The following is a 26,968-nucleotide window of genomic DNA, read 5'->3' on the forward strand; positions in this document are numbered from 1 at the left end:
ACCTAGGCTTTAAACCAACCGGGTTGCTTCTCCGTGCATGTTTCAGCTTCCGGTTCCGGTTCCACATCTCCGGTGGCTCCTGCCTCCACAGCTGGCAATGATGTTCTGGTGAAAGACTGCCAAGCGGTCCTCAAGGAACCCAGCAAGTTATTTTTCAGGTCCATGCTCATCCGAGTGAGGCCTTCCTTCAATTCTGGAAAAATAAAGAAGAAAAATTCGAAACCAGGAGAAAGACAAGATTGCATAGATGTGCAACCCTAAATGCAAGTTTGAGACTAATGTCTAGGGAAGTTCTCATTCATCCAGGGAGTGGTTGTCCCAAAGGTGCTTTTATTTTAAAGGCAACTGAACTGATTTGGCTTCTCATCCAAGAAACCTCTTCAGTTCTAACTAACTGGTGGAGAATGGAAAGGATTTATACGCTTTTGCATTCAAGCCAGTTGGGCCTGGTTCTAGAGTGTTTCCTATTGGAAAAGCCTGTCATTCCTAAATCAGTGTTTCTCAACCCTAGCAACTTTAAGATGCGTGGACTTCAATTCCCAGAATTCCCCAGCCAGCACGAATATCTTTGCAAGCATTCCTGCATACATTAAAGGGAAAATTCTGAATAAGTGACTTCATACATATGCGCCCATGGGACATCTGAAGAAGCATTCTAGGATGGATGCGATGTTACCTGCCAGCCATCCTGATTCAACTGTATCCCTAATTATACAATACAATACAATACAATACAATACAATACAATACAATACAATACAATACAATACAATACAATACAATACCAGAGTTGGAAGGGACCTTGGAGGTCGTCTAGTCCAACCCCCTGCCTAGGCAGGAAACCCTATACTGTTTCAGACAAATGGCTATCCAACATCTTCTTAAAGACTTCCAGTGTTGGGGCATTCACAACTTCTGGAGGCAACTTCTGTTCCACTGATTAATTGTTCTAACTGTCAGGAAGTTTCTCCTCAGTTCTAAGTTGCTTCTCTCCTTGATTAGTTTCCACCCATTGCTTCTTGTCCTGCCCTCAGGTGCCTTGGAGAATAGTTTGACTCCCTCTTCTTTGTGGCAACCCCTGAGATATTGGAACACTGCTACCCTAGTCCTTCTTTTCATTAAACTAGAAATATCACTCATGAAATATTTAGGTATGTAAGGTGAAGAAGGAACAACACTTTTTTTTTTTACCTAAATGCATCCTCTTCCGGCCCTTGTGGTGGGGAAGCAGCATGGGTTCAAATTCCACATCAGGAACAATCATGGGCTCAATCCTGTATGCTACTGGGTCAAACTACAAAAGAAAGGGTTTGCAGAATATTACAATCTGTCCATTTTCTATACGACCTTTAATCCCAAAGGAAGCATGCAAACTATTAAAAAGAAATTAATGCCATGATTAAGTTAAAAAAAATACATTTTTTGAAGGAGTGGGAAACCTGCAGATCACATGGGGCTTTGTGGATCCTCTTTACAGATTGATATCAAATTCTGATGCATAATTTGCTTCTGAAATTCAGTGCCGAAGAACACTCATTTTAAGAGCAATTTTGTTTGTTTGGATTTGTTCTAAATTTATTTCTTTTCCTTGTCTTTGATTTCCCCCCCCCTCACTTTCTTTCATTTGAAAAACTTAAAACAGATTATTTTCAAGATGCTTCAGCACATTTCCATTTTTTTCCTGATCATCTCTCAGTTGTATTCATCTTCCCAGAGTTAATTTCACATTGTTACGAAGAAAACTTTCAATCACACAATCTTGAAGGTAGTCCTCATTTAGCAACCATAATTGGCAACTTTTCATTAAGCAAAGTGATTGCTAAGTGAAACCATAACTGTGCTAATTATCATACTTCAGTTTTCTTTTGTTTTACAGACTGCAAAGGCTGCAAATGTGAGCATTGGTTGCAAAGTTATTTTTTTACCACCATCGTAATTATGAACAGTCACTATAGAAAAAAGTCACTAAATGAGGACTAGTTGTATTATCTTGACACCAGGATAATAACCATCCCTACCAAAAGAAGCTTAACTTTTTGCCTTCTACACTGACTTTTTCTTAATGAAAATGGAGAAAATGAGGTCATTGATTTAAATTGCACATCTTTTTCTGTTTGATTTGTATAAATTCTACTGTTTGGATTTTTATACCTGTGTATTATTATGGTGCCATTTTTGTTTTTGCCACTTTTCATTAAGCTGCCCAGAGGACCATTTGAGCCAACAGTAGGGCTTAAGCATTGTCAATTAACAATAAATCCTCAGAAATCAATACTTCCACCCATCACTGAAAAGTAGCAAAAGATTAAGAGAGGTAAACTTTCTTTTCCAAACTGCTCTATCCTAATTCTAATATCACTGGATGGTTAACTTAAGCACCAATAGAGGATGAGATTATCTCCAGAAAGGGCACATTAAGGTTTGTCTAATTTAGAAGTTGCATAATTTACAAAGTGGATTCAAGATTTTAATTGTTTTTAAATGCTACATAGTTTTGAACAGTCCAGAATGTGGATGGATATGTATCTATAAGCAAAGTGCCACATAATCTTAGTGTATCTACATTCCACCTCTTTGATGTGATTCTTGGTTTTCTTTTATCTTTTTTTCTTCGGCTGGCAGATTTGTTAATTTCTCGTCAGTTACCTGGATAACCAAAATCTTATTCCATACTATGCAGATATCTTGCCATCCAATGAACAATACGAAGGGCTGGAGCCAGTGTAACCTAGCCATATCTGAGTCCAATCAATTTCAATAGGACTTGAATCAAGTTAACCATGATTCATTTGAACAGCAATGCGGCCCACTGTAATTTTCTCTTTGTACTCCTTGGACAAAGGAACAAGAAAAGATACTCAGACTTACGGGATGAAAGATATTGAAGAAGCCTTTGCAGGTAGGCAGAGTGTAGTTTGGATCAATCCTATTCACACCTCGAACAGTGAGAAACATACCAATGGGTGAGCCAAAAGCAAAAAAAATCTCTGGATTGTAGATAAGTTGAGGGTAGTTTGCAGAGACCTGGTGGAATAAGAAATAGAATTGACAGTTTGCAGGAACAAGCAATTCCATTCTGTCTGTCTATCTGGCCATCCATCAATCCAAAGTACTGGCATATATCAATTCAATTAACACCTATAATAATTTACTTCTTCTTTATATCATTACTGATCTGTGGGACTCACTTACAAAAATTACAAACGTCCATAATGTAAAATCCAAACAGAAACATGCTGCTACAAAAAAAAGGCAAACAACTTATCTTTCAAAGGTACCTTTAAAACCTATCTAAAAGCTTCAAAATTTCAAGACAGTCCTCCAAGCTACATACAGCATTTTCTGAAACAGGAAAATATTTTGTAGCTTGCCCATTTGCATGATGAGTTGTGGAATTGAGCAGCTCATAAAGGCTGGAGATAGTCAACAAGCAAGGATGAAAGAATGTAAACAAAGATAGCAAAGGAAAAAAAGGATGGGCGTTTAGTGTGATACTTTTGCCCCCACCCCAATGAAGGATCTGATATGAGATAATATGGTCTGGGCTCAGGTCCTGGCCCAATCAGCAGATTGCTCAGGAAAAAAAATACTTCCCATAATCTATATAAATGTAATATTTTTGCCTGCATGACTTTTTGAAAAAGTTATAGAATTATTATTTTTTGGGGACGCATTACAGGTAGTCTTCGACTTACAACCACAATTGGGACCAGAATTTCCAGAATTGCCGAGGAAGACAATTGTTAAGTGAGTGGCACTAATTTTACAAACTTTTTTTTTTAACCATGATCCTTAAGCAAATCAATGCAGTTGTTAAATGAATCACACAGTTGTTGAGTGAAGCCAGCTTCCCACACTGACTTTGCTTGCTGGAAACCAGCTGGGAAGGTTGCAACTGGGGAATCACATGATCCAGAGATGCTGCAACCATCGTGAATACATGCCAGTTGCTAAGCGCCTGAATTTTGATCACGTGGCCCTGTTGATGCTATGACAGCCGTAAGTGCAAGGACCAGTCGTAAGTCACTTTTTTCAGTGCTGCTGTAACTTTGAACTGACGCTATACGAATGGTTATAAGCCAACGAATAACTGGATTTAAATAAAATGTAAAGCAAAAAAATAATAATCACAAGAGCATAATACTTTGCATCTCTACAGCATTCAAGAATTCAGTAATTGCACTGTGCTATGTGATCTTGGTTGTCTGGTACCCAGATTAGTGTTATGTGTTAATTCAGCTATCATGGTTTATTAGACAGAGAATTATTACTCCAATCAGTATTTGCATGAAGTGTGAATTCAGATCCTGTATGTTTTGCATCCTGGTCATTATCTTGGTTTAGCTAAACCTTCTGAACACCTCAACCAAATCCTACTTTTATATCTATGATGCAGTTAATGGGAGTCTGTTGTCTATTAAAGTTACCTGCCCTGTTACAACACCCGGATGTCTGCAACTGGTTTCTGCACATGTGGGCATTGCAGATGTTTCCTGATTGGCATCTCCCCCTTCCTCAGCAGCGCCAGAGGTTAGCCTCAAAGTCTACAAAGAAAATAATTTTAACTTTTTTTAAAAAAAAAATCTGCAGTTGCTTTCAAATTTCCTGCTACCTCCACAACAGGGGGATTCAATTATTTGTATTATATTATTGATTCTTCTGCCTAGAACATATTCAAGGCTTCAGGGGTTTATATTTTCCCACAACCTCATTATTGAATGATGTGAGAAAAACCAAAAGGAATAAGCAAAAGGTGAAACCGATGCAAGGGCTCCACCAAGATCAGAGATGTTGGGGCCATGCAAAGCACTTTTATGTGGAAAAGCAGATGAAGGTGGTGTGACCCCAATGGGAAAATGTATCAGGAGTGAAAAGGGTCTAAGCACGAACCCAAAAAGCATGGAAAACCTTCATCACGAAGAGCACATTTTTCAACTATGGAATTCACTGAGAGTGGTGGCTGTCAATTAGGTAGCATTGACGGGCACTTTAGAAAGTCTATGGAGGATTATATCCTTAACAGCAAAGGCTATCCAACGGGGAGTTTTATTTCTTTAGCGTATGATGAACACGACAGAAGAGAAGCAAGCTTATACATACAATCCATGCACTTTTATACCTCTATGGGGACATGGTGGTGGCCTCATAACTGCATACATACAGATAACCCTTGGGTTATGACCATAATGGAGCCTGATCATAAGATTATAAGCCATGATAGTCGTAAAATCGGTCACCACATGATCAATTTGGTTTTATTATTTTCTTTGCACCAGTTGTTAAGTAAATCAATGGCTTGCCATAGGCCACTTTTTGCTGAAAATTTGAAGTTATTGCTGGTTGGGGGGGAAATTGTTGTAAAATGGGGGTCGTATGATCGTGGAACACTGCAATTAGCCATGAATAGTAGGCTGATTGTCAAGTGCCCGACATGCAGTCACGTGACCAGAGGGTCATGTGACTGTCAGAACTTCAGAACCAGATTGTAAGTATCCCGAGGGAGGTCTATTGTAACTTCAAATGGTCATTAAGTGACCAGTCATAAGTCAAGGACTACTATAACTAATAGAAAACACAGAATTTCAATTCCAAGGTAAAGACAAGAAAGCAAAAATGAGAGTGCCAAAACAGTGACAAAGTGTTCCTTTTGACTTAGGTGATGAAATTAACACAACATGTCCTATGTCCCAAAGCATAACCTTATTGCTATATTATCAAAGATGCACATCTCAGTGGCTCAAAGGCTTACACAAGGCATACCTGAGAGTTGCTCCTCTTCCTTAAATAGTGCAGGATCTTGATTCTGGGTCCCAAGGGGATCCCCATCTCTTTAAGTTCCTTGTCTGTGCACAAGGCCTGCACATAAGAATTCCACATTCAGAAACACAGTTCTACTATAAACAGAATACAGAAAGGAAGAGGGAAAGGGGCGGGGCTTAGGCTTCTACATGGCAATTTCAAGGGGCAACTCAGCTTTGTAAAACCAACATACTAATCCCACACAAAACAAAGAGTCTGCAAAGCCCAGAATCGGGGAAAAAACTGCAGAAAAGGTGACACCTAAGTCACAGTCCATAAGCAATTCCTGTGACCTTCCCTAGTTCACAGACTAAGTCCTGTTGCCCAAGAGGCAATTACTTTGAAATGCCACACTACAAAAGAGTAAGAATGAGAATAACAAAATGCTTCCCCAGAGATTCTAGCACAGAGAGAGAGAGGGAGGAAGGGAGGGATGGGGAGAGGGAGAGGGAGGGAGAGAGAGAGAGATTTAAATATCACTGTCCTTAACTATAAGATTGGGACATTCTTGTATATGCAGTTGGGGTTCTAAAGCAAGACAGAAGTAATATAAATAAAGAGGAAATGTAGAATGTTATTCCTTGCCAAAGAAATATCTAATTCTGAACATGAACTATCCCACATGATGATCTCCAAGTATGGTAGATCCAAACAAAAATTCAATGGAAAAAAAAATACTCATCCATATCTACCACCCTTTGGTAATTATTGACCCAAAGTTTATTTGCCTTAAGAGGCCATGCTGAAGACAGGTATATAAAAGCTAGCAGCATCCATGTTCTAGGTAACAGAAGCAACCCCAGTTTCATTTACCAATGCTTGATTGTCCATTTTTTCCTTCTCAAACACAACATAATATTCAGAAAGATCAAGTTCTGCTAAGATGTCCTTCATAGATTTGTTGACTTCCTGATGCATTACCAGTCTTTGTAATCCCTGTGAAAAGTTAATTGGGAAGCTTTTAAGGCTCCTAGTTTCCTTCAGTTTAGGATGTACACAAATGTTATCACTGAAATAAATAATCAAATTGTAGAAATTTACAAATGATTCTCCTAATACTGAGTTGTAGAACCTGTTTAGTGTAGTGGTTAAGGCCTCAGACTAGAAACCAGGAGACTTCTGAAGTCTAGTCCCTCCCACCCCCTTAGGTAGAAAACCAGGTGTGTGATTTTGGACCAATTACTCAAGCAGTTGTAAACCACCTTGCCAAAAAAACTGCAGCGAGTTGTCCAGGCAGTCTCCGGGAATTGGATAGAATCGAACACAAATAAATAAACAAACAAACAAACGGGTAAATCAAAGTTCAATCATGCTTGGAGCACAACCACTGAAATCAATGGAGCATACAACTTTTACGTCTAGATTCTCAGTCAAGGTGGTCCCAAAGGTGCTTTTTTCAAGAGGCAACTGGACTTTCTGGTTTTTCTTTGAAGACATTTTGCTTCTCACCCAAGAAGCTTCTTGGATGAGAAGCAAAACTTCTTCAAAGAAAAAACAGAAAGACCAGTTGCCTCTTGAAAAAAATACCTTTGGGATAACCATGATCTGGATGACTGAGAATCGCCATAGACCATTCTTCTCCTAGGACGACCTGACAGTATTTCTGAAGATTTTGAAAGTTATCTTGGCTAAACGAAAGCACACTGTGAAAGTATCGGTGAACTTGGGCTTATCGCAAATTGAAACAACACAAGAAATGCAAATGTGTACCTCTTTTTTTTCTTGCTCATCAGATGTCCATTTCTGATTTGTGAGAAGATCAAATAATATCAGAGACCCTAAGAAAGGAACACCATGAGCAGGTATGAATGTCTTGGAGAAAATCACAAATAGGGGGTGTCAGAACTTGCCAAAAGGTTTCAACCTTCTCAAATAAAATATAGATCCACAATTCTTGTTAGTTTAAACAAAATAATGGAGAAATTACTGATTTTACAATTTGAAAAGAGGAACAAATGGAAGGAACTAGTATCTTTTAAAATCTATAACCTAGGAATCTTATCCTCAAGGTTTTTTTTAACTTTGTACAAAAAAGAAGACTTCAAAAGTTTATGTTGTTATTATTATTATTATTATTATTATTATTATTATTATTATTATTATTATTATTATTATTATTATTATTATTATTTGCTATACAGAAATGTATTATCAGTATATCACACACTAGACATAAAAATGCAAGGAGAGGAACAAATCTCCCAGCCCTGCAAATTTTTAATTTACTCTTACACCAAATAAGACCACTTATTGACTAGACCAGCATTCTCCAACCTTTCCAGCTTTGAGGACCAGGCAAGAGAGGGGGGGGGGGGGGGGACGGTTCTGTGCAAGCAGCTGGCAAGCTCATGCATGCGCAGCTCCATTTGTGCCCACCACTCACACAAATGGATGTGTGTGCAAGCTTACCCGCTGTTCATGCAAGTGGTATGTCGTTTCTGCAGCCCATGGGCCGAATTGCTCAAGATCATTAATACTTGATTCAAACAATGTATTTGGTTTTAATTCTTCTTTTTCCGGTGATTTGTATACGTTTCAACCGTAAATTAATTTAAGATAATCATGCATATTTTGTTTTCTCCCTGGAAATTTTTTTTTTCTATGTTGATCGAAGAGTTTAAAACATTTCTAGATTGTAAATAACATACTGTATGCTGATAGGCTTTGCATCAAAGTAAGAAAAAATAATTATACCTAAGCTATGGCCAGCTATGGAGACGCCTCCTTTGAAATCAGGATTTCTTTCCAAAAAAAGCAAGTAGATCCGGTTCATTTCTGATGCAACTGTATCCACAATGGTTTGACAGTAGGTAGAGCTGTTGTAGAAAAACACATCCAGAATGGTATCATTGATGAAGTGACGTAAGCGGTTGATGCTTGGCAAGGTGATTCTCTCCAAATTTCTGTGAGTAAAGCGGAGAAGGACATTTAAAAAGAACAGTGATTTAAACCAGTCATTTCCCCTCTTAGTATACCAACCTCTATATTCTGAAGTTTTTGTTATAGTAAGGAAGCTTCACTACAAAAGCTGGATCAAAATAAAACACACTAATAAAAAATACTAAAGCCCTCTTGTGATTGGTTTTATTAACCCATAAGCGCAATTGAATTCAATGAACTTCCAAACCAACATAATGAGAATTGACCTGCAAATTAATTCTTTGTAATGTCCACATCTACCCTACAGTTCTTATCAAGGAAAGAACGATTTGTGGGTTGGCTTAGCTTGGCTTGGGTGAGATCACAGGAGGTCTGGAAGAGTGAGGTATCATCCTCTGAGACTAAGGAAATCAGATCTACTTTATCTATTTTATATACATTGTATAGAGTCCGCAAAAGTCTAAAATGCAGGGAATCCATCTTTATTGCCTTCTCTTGCGAGTTACAATTGTAGCATTTTACGAAACGAAAAATATCTTTGTAGATCTCAGGCTGTCATCAAACCATACAGAAGCATTGCAAAATGCACTTACACATCTACTCCTGTATGTAAAGTACTGTGCCAGTTCACTGGAATAAATTCAACTCGACCAATCTGTTGTTGTTCCTGAGCTTTCTTGAAATGGGTTGAGAGCATGTTCAAGGAAACGCTGCGGAAGTCGTTGACTGGAGAAGAAGATGCAAACACTATTTGGAATCAAGGTAACTATTACTGCACACTTAACAATGGGGAAGGAAAATGGTACTGGCAAGTAGACTCAAGACCGGAAGTAGACTCAAATGGGAAACCAGAACAGGAAGAAGGGGTTGCTCTTTCTCAACACTATTTATTAGATTTTTATCCCACCTCATTACAAGTAACTCAAGGCACAACAACAACCTCTACATGGGACTTCCCTTGGGATGCGCCCGGAGACTGCAGCTAGTCCAGAACGCGGCCGCGCGGGTTGTCATGGGAAGTTCTAGATATTCCCACGTAACACCACTCCTGCGCGAGCTACACTGGCTGCCTGTGGTTTTCCGGGTGCGTTTCAAGGTCCTGATTACTATCTTTAAAGCGCTCCATGGCACAGGACCTAGTTACTTGCGGGATCGCATCCTCCCACATACATCCCTGCGGCCAATCCGCTCTCACAGGGAGGGCCTTCTCCAGGTGCCGACCACCAGGCAATGCCAGCGGGCGGCGCCAAGGAATAGGGCCTTCTCTGTGATGGGCCCAACCCTCTGGAATGACCTCCCCCCCGACATTAGAACCACCACGGACTTCCGCTCCTTCCGACAAAAATTGAAGACTCACCTGTTTCGATTAGCTGGCCTGGCATAATTATAATTATAACTGTTACAACTTCTACCTCCTGGAAGTATACTCTCACTGCTTATTTTAAGGGTAGTATTTTAAATTTAATTGATTTTAGGGCTTTTAGAGCCATATGTTATTCTTCTATACAGTTCTTTTAATTTTTAACCTCCTCCATGTGTATATGTATATTTATATTTATATTTATATTGTACTTATTACCTGTTATGTGTTGAGTGGACTGTACACCGCCCCGAGTCCCTTTTTGGGAGAGGGGGCGGTTTAGAAATGCGAAGAATAAATAAATAAACCACGAAAGGTGCGTTGGATTGAGTCAGAGTGATTGGCCCTGTCACCCAGCTAGCTTTCCTGCCTAAGGGGGACCTAGAAGTCTGAGTCTCCTGGTTTTTATACCAGGTTGTTAAATAAATGCAGAGACAAGACTTATCTACATTTCGTCTACTGTAATCCTAAAGTGTTTGTAACACTTCAAAACAATTTTGGCTCATAGTTAGCTCTTGTCTGGTTCTTGGGCTGACAGATAAGAACTGGCCTCAAGTCCCCCAGCTGGCTTGTGCCTAAGGTGGGACTAGAATTCAACAATTCTTTTCTGGTTCCTGTAAACCACTACATCCAACTGGCTCTGCAAGCAGTTTATAACTCTCATATATTTATTAAAAAGAGAAGTTGTTAGTCCTAGCAGTAGCAGCAATTGCCGGATTCTTGGCTCTTCTCTCCAGTTACGATTCTGGAAATTTAGCATTTCCACAGATACATTTTTTCAGAAGATTTTTAAGAAATTCCCCTTAGAAGCCTCATCATTGGCGTGTTACTGTAGAGGTAGCTTCTATAACAAGGTTACTTCACTAATGTAGTTCAACCTCCATATTGATGCAATCCATTTAATGCAATCTATGCAGTGGGATCATTTTATCCAATAGGACAAGATGGACTTGAAACTCATTAACCTTAAAATGCTAGATTCATTGTGAAAAAGGGGAATGTCCAAGCAACTGCTTCAACTGCTTCCTCATTTTAAATTTCAAATGATAGCAGCATTATGTAAACATTACTTTGGAGAACCTGGCATTGCAAAGGATGTCATTGCTTAAGTCTCACCTCCTACAATATTAATCAAGATTTATTGATGTTTCTCTTAAACACAATGCAATTTATCTTTTCACAAATCTTGAGCCATAAGCTTTCATGGATCACAGTCAACACTAACACAATCTTTATGTCATAGTAAAATGTGTTTTAAAGGTGTTGTAAAATTAATTCCCAAATAATTCCCAACCAAATAATCCCATGTAACTGAAGGCTCCCTAATATGAAGGAACCATTATAGTTGGGCACATCTTTCTTTGGAATCTGGCTCATCTCCAGGTAATTGCAACAGTAGCTAGAAATAAATGATTTCCCAACATCAAAGTCTCTTACCAAGTTGATTACGATGGCGATTACAATGCTAAACCTATAATTAGTGTGGAATAAAAGCAATTAAAAAGCATTGGCATAAATTAGTAGAAATGTACAGGTAGTCCTCAACTTAATTTGGTGAGTGATCAAAGTTATAACACCACGGAAAAAATGGCTTAGGAAAAGCCTTCGAATTTTGAGCACTGCAGCATCCTCATTGCCATGTGATCAAAATTCAGATGCTTGACAACTGACATATATTTATGCTGGGGTAACGTGATCTTCACCTTCCTAGTTGGCTTCCAACAAGCAAAATTGGGGAGGGGGCGACTACATTTGTTTAATGATTGTGATTCACTTAAGAACTGCAGCGGTTTGATTAAAAACCAAAATTGAGTACAACTCCCTTAACAAACACGTTGCTTAGCAACAGAAATCCTGATCCCAGTTATGGTATTAAGTCGAGGGTCATCTGTATCCATTTGTACAGGAGAAGAAATTTGGGGAAACCTGGCTTTATATGGTCGTGGTAATAATATGTGTCCATTCAACACACTCAAATTCCTTTGGGGGATGCAGAACCAGCAACTTTTCTTCTTTGCACTTACCACATTGGACGATACTCCGGAATCGAATATCACAAGCTGGTCCAATTCCATGAACAACAAAAACTAAATGATCAATTTGCGTTGGTTCTCCTGAAACAAACAATCAAGAAACTACTCAGGGTCCTGTTCCAAAAAGGTATCAAATATTATTATATCTGGAGTGCCTTGTTTTTTTGCAAATTAAAAATGCTGGAACTAGATTAAACATTTGATAATATTCAAGCTTATTCTGGTTGATATTATTTTTACAATGAAGTAGAATGGAACAGAAGGGGATGGGGATGGGACAGAATGGAACGGAACAGCTTCATTTGGCCAAGTGTAATTGCACACATAAGGAATTTGCATCCAGTGCAGAATCTCTTCTGTTTACACGCAAAACAACAGAATAATCAATCAATTACAATAGAGCTGGAAGGGACCTTAGGGGTCTTCTAGTCCAGCCCCCTGTTCAAGCAGGAGATCCTACACCATGTCAGACAAGAGACTGTCCAGGCTCTTCTTAAAAACCTCCAGTGATGAAGCACTCACAACTTCTGAAGGCAAGCTGTTCCATTGGTTAATTGTCCTCATTGTTAGGAAGCTTCTCCTTTAATTCCAGGTTGCTTCTCTCCTTGATTAGTTTCCATCCATTGTTGCTTATCCTGCCCTGTGGTGCTTTTGAAAATAAATTGACCCGCTCTTCTTTGTGGCAGCCTCTCAAATACTGGAATACTGCTATCATATACCCCCCCCCCCTGCAACCGTTCCTCATATGTTTTAATCTCCAGGCCTTTAATTATCTTAGTTGCTCTTCTTTGCACTTTTTCCAAAGTCTCAACATCAGTTTTGTGGTGAACAAAACTGGATGCAATACTCCAGATGTGGCCTTACTAAGGCTTTATAAAGTGGTACTACTTCACATAATTTTGATTCTATGCCTGTTTATACAACCAAGGATTGTGTTAGTTTTGGCTGCTGCCACATACTGCTGGCTCATGTTTAAGTGATCATCCACTAGGACTCCAAGGTCCCACCCACAGTTACTGTTTTTAAGCCAGGTTTCACCTAATCTGTACTTTGGTTCATGTGTACACTTCACACTTACTTCATGTGTAAATATACTTTGACCTAAGACAGTCTAAAACAGTTATGCAGATTCTGCTGTTTCTGTTTCTTTCCTCTGTTCTCTTCTCTTTACTCTTAAAAATCTTGCTTAGAATAATTTTCTAAAAATATATAAGACTTTCTTAATGTTTTAGTTTTATGCTTCTGGTTTGTGTTAAGAAATAATCTCTGAGCACTCCTTGAGCAAAACTTATTAAACAATGAAAGTGTGTTCCAAACAAAGATGAAAGTAATTATTCACCATGAGGGATTTCAACAGATATACTGTCCACTCCTCTCTTCACAGTCCTTGGCCGGCCTTGTTCCGCAGGACTCACGCCCCAGTCGTCTGTGACTGCTACTGGTTGGTAATGTACCATTAACTTGAAGGAAAGAAAGACAAGGAAATCAGGTCAGCTAATCTGATGACAAAATGGAGACAAGCATTAATAAAAGTCACTGCAACTAAGCACAGAAACTAAAGAAAATCCTAATGGCCACACAGACACCAACCATGTAGCAGCTTTCAGCCTCCTGCTACTGATTAGGTTGCGCTTTGACTTATGTAGCACCACAGAGAGGCAATTGAGAGTCTCCTAAGGGCAGGTTATGAAACAGCTACATGTATGCCAATATTTCTTAAATCCATTTAAAAACAGTAAACAGAATTTCTGCCTCCCGGTCATTTTCCAAAGTCTGGCAGAGCGAAAAATACAAAAATTTTGCTGGTCTCCAAAATGAGACCAAAGAGCAATGGAAAGAAACCACTTGAGAGAGCCTCAGCATTCCACACTTCTTGAGTCACAATCAAAAAAGCTCAAAGTTCATAGAAACCAACCTCGATTCTTGGAAAGAGAGCAACCCCAGCTGACCTGAGGATCCTTAGGAGAAAAAGCATCCCCTTTGCTCTTGCCCTACTAGGCAACTTATAGCAACCCAGACGTTGCTGAACTACACTTCCTAGCATCCATCCAAATTGATCATATCCTTGGGGATGGGACCAATTGTAGCTGTCAGGAGTACAAGTAGTCCTCGACTTATGACCACAGTTGAGTCCAAAATTTATGTTGCTAAGCGAGACATTTGTTAAGTGAACTTTGCCCTTTCTTGCCGCACTTGGAAAGTGAATCGTTACTGTTGTTAAGTTAGTAACGTAGTTGCTAAATAACTCTGGATTCCCCCATTCATTTTGCTTGTCAAAGGGTCACAAAAGGGGTTGACTCCAGGAAATAGCAACCGTCATAAATATGTGCCAGTTGTCAAGTGTCTGGATTTTGATGACATAGTCATTGGGATCCTGCAATGATTGTAAGTGTGAAAAATGCTCATAACTCACTTTTTTCAGTGCTGCTGTAACTTTGAACAGTCACTAAAGGAACTGTTGTAAGTTGAGGACTGCCTGTATAGCTCAGTGTTGTGGCCCAGCAGCGGTCGGCTGAGCTGTTGGTGGACAGCTCAGACCATTGTGGGACTGCTCTGGAGGATGAGGAAGACTCTGGAGGGTGTTTGAAGTCAGAGCAGGAACTAAAGAGGCCTGTTGGCCACCAGGTCAGGGAGCAGTGAGGAGGAACAGAGGGAGGTTGTCCCTGATGTGCATGAGAGGAGAAGGGAGCAGCTGTGGAGAAGACATCATAGAAGGAAATAGGGACAGCTGGCTACGGTTGTGGCCCCTCCCAAAGAGTTTATAGGTGGAGTGATGGAAGGGGAATCTTTTCAGGAAACAACAGTCCATTTTACTAGCCGTTGAGAAAGCATTCCGTAAGCCTAATCTTGGTTTCTTGAAGATAGCATTCTAGGCTCCTAGCCAAGGGGTGGCTTTATCTCCATAATTAGTTGTGGCAGACAGCCAAGCTTGTGTCTGCATATTCATTAGAATCACGGGACAGAACATTCAGGCAGCACATCTGAGTACCATAGGTTGCCAACTCTTTTCCTAGAATTTTGCAAGACACTTTGATAACTGAGTTAACCTCTAAAAAGGGAGCATATTTATCCTCTCCTAACATGCCCCATATAATTGCTCTCCCTGCTCAATATCTTTAATACAGGATAAGGAAAATATACTGTACCTATGCTAAGCAAGGTATCATCTCACTCTAATTTATCACATATTTTAATATAATTACTTTTAATGTAATTTAATTTGAATTTAATGTAGAATGTACAAGAGCTCATACAAAACCTCATTCAAGTGTTCAAGGATGCATACATTTCCTTCTATTTTTCTTACAACACCTCTATAAACCACCAGATGTAATTCTAACATGAATTTCTAAGCATGTTAACTGCAACTGGAAAGCTTATGACCTTGGGCAATATCACAGACCGTTAAGAGATGTTTCCTAAAGGAAATAAATATATATTGGCCTAAGAGCAGGAAAATTCTCCTCTCCCAGACCTATTCCTTGGACACACAAAAGCTTGTGTTTTATTATGTAAACTTTCAGAAGTTTCCTTAATACAGCTGAAATTATTAAGAACAAGCAACATTTTTCTTGGGAAGAGAAAACTATCAACTTTACTATACCTTTGGGTTATGTAATATGATTACTTCTCTGTTTGGAGATTCCAATTTCTTCTTCCATTCATCTAAGGTCACACAAATCATATAAGTGTCCTTCAGAGGAAACCAAAATAGAATACTTTGAGAGTCAGCATATTTTACTTTTACATTATAGAAATCTAACTCTATATAAATTTTACTCAAAGTTGACTAAATAATTACACAAAGCCAAAAGTGTTGCAAATGACTGTCAGTATCATTCTCTCTACATTTGCAGGTCAAACAGAAGATGTCTGCAGAGACAGTGGAAAGGGAAGGGAAGGGAAAAGGAAAAGGAAAGGAAACTAAGCCTTCTTTTCCACTGCTGTGCTCTCTAATATGGTGTTTGTTTCAATAAGATTACAGTTTAGAAAAACCAAGAGAACAAATTGCTGCATGTTTTCCACCATATGCATGATTAGACATAACAAGGTATTCTTCTTCACTAATCATGAGAATTCTCTGTAGAGAAATTATTGCTTCTTTTTTGTTTGTATGGATTACTATTTCAAATGGCTTGATTCCACTTTAATTACTTTGGAAGCAATTTATATTTTGAGTCCCAAAATATAACACTTAAGATTTTTGGTTCAGCTTCATATCATTAGAGATCAGAATCCACTAGTTAGATTTACATGCTTTCAATTTCCAATTGGAACATACTACAAAACGTACTGCCTATAATCAAAAATGTTTCTGTTCAAACTCAGCTGATGAAGGTAATCTAAGCATTTCTGAAACCATGATACTCATCCAGAATACAAACAAATTAGTGTCTAGGAATATTATACAACTAGGTGAGGGTTAACAGAGAAAAATTGTATCTCTTACTGTTACCTACAGTTATCAACTAAATTCACCACAATGAATTTGTCCTAAAATGTCATTTGCCTCTCAAAGAACGTGGGTAGACTTATCCTCACTTCCAAACAAATATCCAGAATGAAGCAGATATTTGTAAGGAAAAATGGACTCAAAGAACATAATGCAGCAAGGAATTGGAAGATGAGCCACTCTCAGGTAGATAGGCCTATCAGGTAAGCCACACATTGTTCCTTGCAGTGTGATGGTCAGCAGATGTTAGGTTCTAAAAAGCAAAGTAGAAAGGCAAGGTATCTTGCAAAGTCAAGACTGATTTTTTTTTAAAAAAATGGTATTTGCAGATGATATCAAGTCAACTTGGTCATAAAACAAAAAGAAGGGAAGCTACTAATAACTAAGGAAGAGGGTCCAACTGCTCTAAGGTGATGGAGAGGACTGCTGAGGAGGCAGCCCTCATACAATCTAAATTTTTCTATTTGAAAGGGCCTCCTCAGTCCCCTTTGGATCAGAAAGAGCTGAATGACCAAGGACTAGATTAGATTCATAATAGCTGATTCATGAATGTGGCCTCCAAAACCAAAAAGTTAGTAAAATATTTTAGAATTTAAAAGAACAGTCCTTGAAGGGATCCTGATTTGGCTCAGGGTTGTGCTTTTGTTGATTTAGTGATGCCCAGTTATTTACCCACTAAAGAGCCATGTTGGTGCCGTGGTTAGAATGCGGTATTGCAGGCTAACTCTGCTCACTGCCAGGAGTTCGATCCTGACCAACTCAAGGTTGACTCAGCCTTCCATCCTTCTCAGGTTGGTAGAAGGAGGACCCAGATTGTTGGGGGCAAGGTGCTGACTCTGTAAACCGCTTAGAGGGCTGTGAAGCACTATGAAGATATAAACCTAAGTGGTATTGCTATTGCTATCCCGTTAACAAAATAAATAGATATGACAGCTCTTACCACTTGTTCTGTGGAAGAAATATTTTCTTTCCAGGGAAGTGAGAACATATGGCAGGATGAATTTAAACTGGGGAAGTATCACAGAGAGAACTAATCCACACAGCATATGAGTCTAATGGAAATTTCTTGACTGGTATTTATATTTCCAAATTATATAAGAGATCCCCGTCACATTGTCCCCCACGATCAGCTCCCGGATAATGTGAAGGGCATTTGCCAGAAATAAAAGTGATGCAATAAAGAATAAGACTCATGTTCTTAATCAACGTTACCTCCAGCTGTTCACTGAAGTTTTCAGGATATGGAATGTATCTGTTGTCTTTATCGCCCTTATAAAACCAAGTACAGCGTCTTACTTCTGATTCTTCTTCTTCCCAGTAAACAGCATAGCGCATCCTTTTCTTTAAGTGGACATCATACCGGCCCCCTTCGGTAGGCACAATCAGCTCCTTGCAATGCTTGCCTACAGAACACGAGGGTTATCGTAAAACTAGATGCTTCCTATCAATAAGGCTTTGTTAAAAGGAAAAGGCTGAAACCGAACACAAAGTTGTGGGGTGTGGAGAACCTATAAGTCAAAATTCATATAAATGACAACCATATTATTATTTTTTTAGAAGACACATTACTTAGGTGGCAAAATGCCCGGGAAAATACACTGGATAATATTTACAAAAAATACATCAGAAGGCAAGTGGCAAATGTCTTGTCCCATAGTTGGGTTAGTCTTTTCCTTGCGTCCTGGAAACCTTAATTTAATATACAATATACTGTAGATTTCCAGTTTAAATGATGGCTGATCTAGCCTGAGAATATCTGTATCTCCTGTATCTCTGTTTATTTATTTTCGTGCATTTGTGATACAGGGAAGACACGGACTCTTCACAGGGTAGAGAAGATACAGTTACCAGTTATTGATGGACTTCAGTTGCCATCACTCATGATCACTGGCCACACTAGGTGAAGCTAAAGTGCAACCAGATCCATTTCTAAAAGGTCCAAATCAACAACTTTATTGTGACCTACTTGGCTTCCCCTGGGAACAACCACATAAAGGTTCATGGCATTTGGGAAGGGTCAGGCTTATGCCTTTTGTGGCTGCACAAAGACTCAAGGTTAGTATCCCACTTGACCCCCTTCTCCTTGCGTAGACAAGAGTTTCTCAACAGAAAAGAACTAGAATCCAACAAGATGTAGAGCAGTGTTTCTCAACCTTGGCAACTTGAAAATGCCCGGACTTCAACTCCCAGAATTCCCCAGCCAGCTGGCTAGGGAATTCTGGGAGTTGAAGTCCAGACATCTTCAAGTTGCCAAGGTTGAGAAACACTGATGTAGAGGATGCTACACTTTTGCTTTAGATATCCCCCCCCCCCAGAATGGAGCTGAGAATTAAATCAGATCACTTTGCAACAGACACAATTAAAATGCAGAATTAACTGCATAAAAATCAGAACTTCTTTTTGTGGCATCACATCTCTACTTACTAGACTGATAAGCTGTTTCCAACTTCTCTGAATCTTGTTCACTGAAGGGAATCCATTTGTCTCTGGAATCTACTGTCCTGCAGTAAGACCAGTGAGGAGAAACAGGTTCATATTTATTGGCTGCTTCTGCTTCTACAGCTTCGTAGTAAGTGGATGAATTTGAATTTGAAGATGGAGAGGCCTCTGTTGATTGTTGCTCTGTTGTGGACATTGTACTGCCTGGTACAAACATGAAAATGAAGCAAACAAGCCCCCCAAATACGTTAAGAACTTCATTCAGATTTCACTCAGTAAAAATTTATGATTTATTTTTTTGTGAAAAGGGTATAGTGCTTTTTGTCAAAAATGAAAAAGAAATAATACTAAAAAGCCACAAATGAACCAACAGCAACTACAGATGACTCAGTTTTTAAAAAGCCCCTGGAATCATCTACAAGTATCTAGATATGGACAAGCTCAGCAACCTTAGTACCAAGTAAGCCTGGGATGAGCAAACATATGCAATTTTAGCCCAACTGGTTGCACCCCTGTGTCTAATTCACACACCTTTGTTGAAACTAAGCTAACAAGGCAATCCTACACAAAGTAGTTGCTCCTGAGTTCACTAGATTGTACTTTCAAATATGCACAGAATCAGCATGTAAATTGTGTTTTATAAGAACATAAAAGAACACTTGATGCTTAGCAACCATTCAATCAAAAATGACTTTGATACTCAATTCTATATATTTCTTATACATGTGGATTATACATTTTAATATATTTCCCTCAACAAGGAACATTTTAAAATTTAATAACGAAGGGCTCCACAATTACCCCAGTGCCCATTTTAAAAAAAAAGGTGAACAAAGAACATCCATCGATTGAATTGAATTTTGGTACCATCCAGTTTATTTGGAGTCAAGCAACACTGATCTGATTAAACAATGGTTCCTGTGCCAAAAATATGTCTTTCATAATTTCTGTCTGCTCTTTTTCTAAAAATTAAGGATTAGTCTTAATCATCTTGTTTTCTGTTCATTTTTTTTGCCTGCTTCTGAAGAAACAAAATTAAAAGATACCATGTGGTTCAGAGTTTAGAAACTTATAACTTCATTTGTAACAAAAAACAATGTACAAATAACTCACTACAAACAACTTTGGGAAGCAACTCAGTTACAAATCACATATTTTATAAAGTAACGAAGTAGCTAATCCTGTAAAGCAGTTAAAAATTCAGGAGTGGACCGATTTCATTTTTTCTCTCCCCAAAATGTATATTCTTTTTTAAAGGGAAGGAGACAGTACTCATTGCATCTCATTTCTGGAAATGTTACATTTCTAACTGTGCAACTGTCTCACTAATTCAATTTTTATTTTTTTGCCACTATGGATTATGCTTAAATTAAATCACAATTGTTATTTCTGCAGGGTCTTCCAAATTTTTGGGACTACCTCTCCCATATCACTTTGCTATAGGCTACAGTATTTACAGTGAGACCTTCGGAATTAATACGGTCCCCAAATCTCTGAGAAACTCCAGGCCTTTATGAAAAATCAGGATGTGATTTACACACACTCTGTTAACCTTGTGGATCATTCATATCATCGACAAATTTACAGTTTGCAACATAAGTGAAGTATCCGTTTCCCAGTCCCATTCAAGGGTAGGCTTTCGCTGGCAACAGCCCAATGACAAACCTGGATAAATATGGAAAATGTGGACATTTACAATTCTTGCTCCCAGCTTCATCAAAGACATTGTGCTCAGCAGTCGCAGCACACAATGTGTTGAATTCAGCTTGGAGAAGGAGCTGGAAGAAACGTCCTTCTGTCACATTGGCATGTGCCCACTCCCAGCCGTGGTTGATGGTACCAAAGCCCCATTCGAGGTCTCGTTGGCCATCTTTGCTCAATTTTTCTCCTGCACCTGATCCATCAGCTTCTGGGGACTTTCTCCAGAGGTCACGCCTACAACCAAGCCTTTGCCTACTGGATGACCCGTGACTTTTCAATAATGATGCCTGTTGGGCTGCCAGCCAGAGCCCCTTCTCTCCAGGGGTCTCCCTGCCCCCCCCATCCCCATCCCCATTTATCTCCTCCCCTTCTAGAGAGCCAGCCTTGGAAATCCCAACCTGGGCAGATTTGGAAGAGACCTAGGTTCGGGTCCTCTGCCCACAACCTAACCTCTTGGGACCTATGAAAGGGGTGGGGTCCCCAGGTGGGAGCTCCTGAGTTCAACCCCCCCCCGTCCCCAAAAAGGCAAGAGGTAAATTGTTAAATACCAATTGCAACGCTGAGTAAATCCAGAGGCATTTATCTCCTTTATGCCAGGGCAACGTTGACAGGCATTCATAAAGAAAGGAAGGAAACCACAAGGAAAACCCAAAGGAATCCGTGGAATGATACTACGGAAGAGCTGGGTGGTTTTGGAAAACACACACACACACAAAACACACACACACACACACACCTCCTTTACTCAGCATTTTGCCCCTGACCAGCGTCACCCGGGACCTCCATCCCATCCTCCAAGGTCGCTACCCCCACATGACCTGCCCCGTCCTTCCGCGGCCAGGCGGAGGAGAGCCGCATCCCTTCCAACACGCATCCCTTGAACGTCTGAACGCGCCAACCAGGAGAGGGCATAATGTCTCCCTCTTCTACCGCCTTCCCCCCGTCCCCAAGCCCAACGCTCTCCCCCTTCTAAGGGCCAAATTAGCCTCCCGGCCCCGGTTAAAAGCCCCTTCTCCCCGGCTCACCCGGGTGGCGAGAGCCCGAGCAGCAGGCCTCGCCGTCTCCTCACCGCCACGGCCGCCGCGGCTACTGACAGACGCGGCGGCGGTTGAGGGTGGGCGGGCGGACGAACGCCGGGCAGTGGGCCCGCCCAGAAGGCGGGGCCGAAAGGAGGGGGCGGGGCCTCTGGTGAGTTTCCCCGCCGTGCGGATTTGTGCCAGCCGGGCTCCGAAGCTCCGCCCCCTGGAGGCTCCTAGGCACCCTCCGCTGGCGGAGGTAGAGCAGGTTGGGGAGGGAGGGTTGTCAACGCGTTTCTTCGGGTAGTCGTCAGAAGAGAGCGGTGCAAAGCCGCTCCTAGGGTTCCTACCCAGGTTGTAGACTCCACTTTCACCCCCCTTCAAGGCACAGCGTGAAAGTAAGCAGAAGGCTCTCTTCTTTATTAGCTCAGCTTCCCTTTTGTTCCAAAGGTGCTTTTTTTCAAAAGAAAACTGGACTTGGGACTTCCTTGGAAGAGTTGGGCTATTCATCCCAAGCAGCCTTTTTTTCCAGTTCTGAAGTCAACACCTTGGATGAGAAGCGAAAAGTTTTTTTAAAAAAAAAACACCACCACCCAAGGAAGTTCAGTTGCCTTTTGAAAAAGCACCTTGGGGACAACCATGACATGGATGATTTGAGAATCTCCATAGAAATTCACCTTTGTAGTGATTTTTTTTTAATGTCAGGGAAGAGTCTGTAATGAGTGGTTTTAACAGGGGTGGAAGGCAGCAGAAATAAGAATTTCACCCACATGGCTTGCCGTAAGAGTTCCAGAGAAAGCCAGGGACCACTCCTGAGAAAATAGCCAAGACCGAGCACCTTGGGGATAATTCTACAGTTTATAGCATGGGGAACTCTCCAGAGTTTGGCTGGAAGAATAAAAGATTCTAAGAATAGGCCTGTCCCTTTAAGAAGTGGTTGTGTTCAGAAGCCTGCTGATCTGACCTTTCGCATACCATAAAACTGTTGAGTAAGAGCTTTGCACAATGGGTTGCTTTTCCCCCCAATGCTTACAACCCACTTTAGAAAAAAAAAGTTTTGTGACTGATGCAGTCACCCACCCACATGGCTAAGCATGAGACAGTTGTATAGAACATAATTGGCTGTAAGAACAACACTTCTAAAAATAGGAATTGTTTCTCCCAACCCGGGATCCAAAAACATTGGTTGTGCTGCGTCTTAAGCAGATAATGAAGGGCTAATCTGAATTATGGGTTGCTTAGAGCAGGGGAACGTAGCTTGGTGCTCTTGACTACAATGCTTATTTTGCCCATGTTGGTTGGGGATAATGGAGAATGAAGTCTAGATGACAGAAGAATTAATTTCTAGATGACAGCTTGACACACACTTGTAATCAGCTTATTATTGCAGGCAGATGGTTGTAGCTGATGTGCATCTTTGGCATTTATATATCTTAAAGTTACAAGCAGTAAATAACATAAAATGTAGAAGTTAATCATATTTATAACATGTCTAATATGTGGAAATATTGAGAGGATCCCCTTGTGGGTATAAGCAAAGTGTTGAAGATGGTCTTCCAAGATAAATCTTTGCCATAAGTCACAAGTTTATTTCAGTCAAAGACGAGTATAGAACAAAACAATTAACAAACTGTTTAAAAGTAAAAAGGAATGTAGCAAACAAAACACAAGCTAGCAAAATAACACAGAATATTATTCTATTCATATCCCTGAAAGCTATGCATAGAACTAAAAAAATCTAGAAAACTCTAGAAATTAAGACAGAAATTAAAATTCTAAGACAGAAATAGATTGAAAATAAACCAATATCTACCCATCCTTATTCAATAGTTTACATTAGCTATAGTAACTGTACAGTAATATTGAGGGATGGGATTAGGCAATTTGAACGTCTTACTGGCAGCATAACAGGAATTGGCAACATAAAGAGAAGTGGAGGCCCTTAGATCAGAAAGCAGAATTAAACTGTAATGGTAGATTATTGAGCCGATCTTTCTTTACCGTCCATATAACTTCTATGTAAGGGTTATAAAGGATGAAAAACCCAAGCTTGCCAGCCATTTTAATAGCCTTCAGCAGTTTAACTTAACCCCTCAATAATTTTTCTGACTAACACTTCTGACATCAAGGTAGGACATTGGGACAGAAATGTAAGCCACGCGCTCCAGGGATGGGTTATCAGTTTTTGTGACTGTGAATAAACAGTACTATCTGAAAAGAAAGAGGCATAAAACCATTTACATCCAAAGTCTAAAAGTTCTTCCCTGGTCTCCTCTGCTGGGCCTACATAGGTACCACCCTAAAATGAAGATACAGACTTATACACCTTAAAGTTAAAAGCAGTAAATAACACAAAAAATGTAGAAGTTGATCATATTTATTGAACAGACTGCAAACAAATATCAAAAGTGAAGAACTAATATTCCAGCCACCTTTTCGAAATTTTAATCACTATCCCATTTTCAAAGCAAAGTAGTCAACATCTTCAGTGCTAATTCCAGGTGGAGTCATTTGATAAGGACAAGAGTGGTTGGTTTTATTCTTAATCCAATGTATACTTTATGTTGCTCTATATTTTTCAGACATGACCTTGTGAGATAGGTCTGAATGAGAAGTATCAACTAGATTAACATCACCTAGTGAGTTTTTGCGTCTAGGGGTGGAGTTGAGCCCTTCTTGTCCAGCACCATAATTACTGCATCATGTTTACCAATCTCTAAAGAGGAATTATAATTGAAGGCAGCCTTCTTTCATCTGGTGTCCTTCAAATGTCCTTCAAAGGCATGAGCATCGTTGCCCTAGTGCTCTTTTCAAAATTATGCAATGATGGTGCCTGCTGGGAACTGCAGTTCTACAGCATCTGGGTCAGATTCCCCATTCAGGTTATACAAATATATATTTCTGGACCACAATTTTATGGAAACATCCCCAGGGTGCTAGACTCTCTGCGTGCAATGCCACGTCTTGTCATTCAACAGCATTAGTGTCCAAAGGATTCACAGCATGGCTTTTAACCAAGAATATGTTCACAGATTAACTGAATGGCAAGAACAGTGAGCAATGGTGTTAGGGAAAACACCTTGTGTCAATTCACCTCACACCTCCAGATAAGGCATGGTATATGAAGTAGAAACAGCAGCTTCCACTTGCTGCAGCCTGGAGACATATAGCTACACCTTCATAAGATGGGTGTAAATTCATGGGCTTAGATTTGATGCAGTAAGTGCCCTTCACGCTTTATAAAGCTAAAGATCAGCAACCAATGAATGAATAGATGGCCTTTTCACTACACTGCCACATTGCATTACTGTTAGGATGTCATATATACGGATAGTCCTCGACCTACGACCATAATAGAGACCAACATTTCTGTGGCTAAGTGAATCATTTGTTAAGTGAATTTGCCCCATTTTACGACCTTTCTTGCCATGTCGAATCACTGCAGTTGTTTAAGTTAGTAACACAGTTGTTAAATGAATTTGGTTCCCCCACTGACTTTGCTTAAAAGGCCGCAAAAGATGATCACATGATCCCAGGACACTGCAACTGTCATATGAATCGGTTGCGAAGCATCCAAATTTTGATCATGTGACCATGGGGATGTTGCAGCGGTCATAAGTTTGAAAAACGGTCACAAGTTGCTTTTTTTCAGTGTTGCTGTTAAGTTTGAACGGTCACCGAATGAACTGTTGTAAGTCGAGGACCATCTCTATAAAGTTATGACTCCTAAAACAAAACTCCTTTTCGTATAATACATTTATTCAGGAAGCAGTATGGAAATGATTTGACATCCCAAATTACCCTGCTGTATTGGTATTCTGTGGCCATGTCCATTCCAATGAACCATCCTAGCCTTGGGCCGGTACATCCACTACAACATAACTAGTAAATAAATGTTAATCTTATAACGTAATCCAAATGGCAGCCATTCTCTTGCGGGTATAGATACGTCTTAGTTTACTACTGTACCATAATGGAACAGGAACGTCCATCACAAAGAGAGATATACATTAAGTGAGCTGTGCCCAATTGTATGACCCTTTTTGTGGTGGTTGATCCCACAGTCCTTAAGCAAATTCAGCTTCCTCCACTGACTCTGCTTGTCAGAAGCATCCTAAGGAGGTTGCAAATGCCAATGATGTCACCCTAGGACACTGCAACGGTCATAAATACCTGCCAAAGCCTCTGAATTGCCAAGCCTCCGAATTTTTATTACATGAACATGCAACACTGAAATGGTCTAAAGTGCAAGGACTGGTCATAAGTCACTTTTTGTCAGTTCAGCGCCATCGTACATTTGAACAGTTGTTAAATGAATAATTGTAAGTCGAGAGCTATCTGTATTAAATATGCTAAAGCACATCAATTACAAACCAGGTTTTTGCATTGTCTTGTTAGTGAGATGAAGAAAAAGTTAATCAGAGAACCAAACTTCAGCAATTACAGATGGTCCTTTCATATGACAATTTAGTCACATTTTTAACTACATTTCTCAATACTGTGTAATAGTTGTATGCAAACATTACCTGGGAAGCTATTGAAACATCCTGAAGTGGTTTAAATTATTAACAGAAAACTAAACTGCACAGCCCAATTAATGTTGTACATACATATCAGATGATACTTTCTTCCAAATAGATTGTACTATAAATTCTTAGATGTCTCCACTACCTCCCCAAACCCAACAAGCCACTCTTAAAAATTATATTGGTTAAACTGCCAACTGGCAGAGGACGTTTGTATGGATTGATGCTTGTGCCAGAGGGAGATCACCGAAAACAATAAAAGAACAAGAGGTTTGTAATCAAGGTAATCACTTCATTGAGCAAATTCCATATGATAGACACATTTTGCTAGCTAAAACACTGTACAAATAAACGATAATTTGGTAGCATTACATGGACTCTTTGATAGGGATTAAGAATGGCAGTAATTGAGAATACATTGTCTTAAAAATGGAAGGTATAAGATATGTGTTCCACTTAACTCTACCAAACACAAAGTAGGGAAAAGGATCAGGAAGTCTACCTTGGCCTTCTTTAGTTTCATTTCTGAGCATTTGACATTGTTTGTTTAAAAACAGATATGATTAAACTTTACAAGTTTATTCAAGACAGTTCATTATTTTGTAGTAGAAAGATAAAAGTTCAATTTCCTTCAGACAGTATGCAACTGCAAAGTGATGTAAGATATGAAACATACAGTACTTATCTATCATCTCTAGTGTTTCTGTCATTGAAGTCCGGGAGGGAAGAGCTATCTCAGTGGGCAAGAAGGCAGTGGAGCT

At 39.7% G+C, this 26,968-nt stretch overlaps 1 protein-coding gene across 1 annotated transcript in view; it reads right to left on the reverse strand.

Moving 5' to 3' along the window:
* DDHD2 (DDHD domain containing 2) overlaps positions 1-21,832 on the reverse strand; it is a 25,115-nt gene extending 3,283 nt beyond the window's left edge. The window contains exons 1-15 of the mRNA XM_081961063.1: positions 21,691-21,832; positions 18,950-19,168; positions 17,738-17,928; positions 15,677-15,766; positions 13,412-13,532; positions 12,064-12,153; positions 9,273-9,405; positions 8,494-8,702; positions 7,510-7,577; positions 6,613-6,735; positions 5,761-5,856; positions 4,428-4,544; positions 2,869-3,024; positions 1,192-1,294; positions 20-193 (exon numbers count right to left, since the gene is read on the reverse strand). Of these exons, the coding sequence (XP_081817189.1) occupies positions 20-193; positions 1,192-1,294; positions 2,869-3,024; positions 4,428-4,544; positions 5,761-5,856; positions 6,613-6,735; positions 7,510-7,577; positions 8,494-8,702; positions 9,273-9,405; positions 12,064-12,153; positions 13,412-13,532; positions 15,677-15,766; positions 17,738-17,928; positions 18,950-19,160 (1,882 nt within the window). The 5' untranslated portion in view covers positions 19,161-19,168; positions 21,691-21,832. The remainder of the gene's footprint in view (positions 1-19; positions 194-1,191; positions 1,295-2,868; positions 3,025-4,427; positions 4,545-5,760; positions 5,857-6,612; positions 6,736-7,509; positions 7,578-8,493; positions 8,703-9,272; positions 9,406-12,063; positions 12,154-13,411; positions 13,533-15,676; positions 15,767-17,737; positions 17,929-18,949; positions 19,169-21,690) is intronic.
* Positions 21,833-26,968: the final 5,136 nt, after the last annotated feature.

Source organism: Natrix helvetica (assembly GCF_964273705.1).
Source record: "Natrix helvetica genome assembly, chromosome: 8".
NCBI lineage: Eukaryota > Metazoa > Chordata > Lepidosauria > Squamata > Natricidae > Natrix > Natrix helvetica.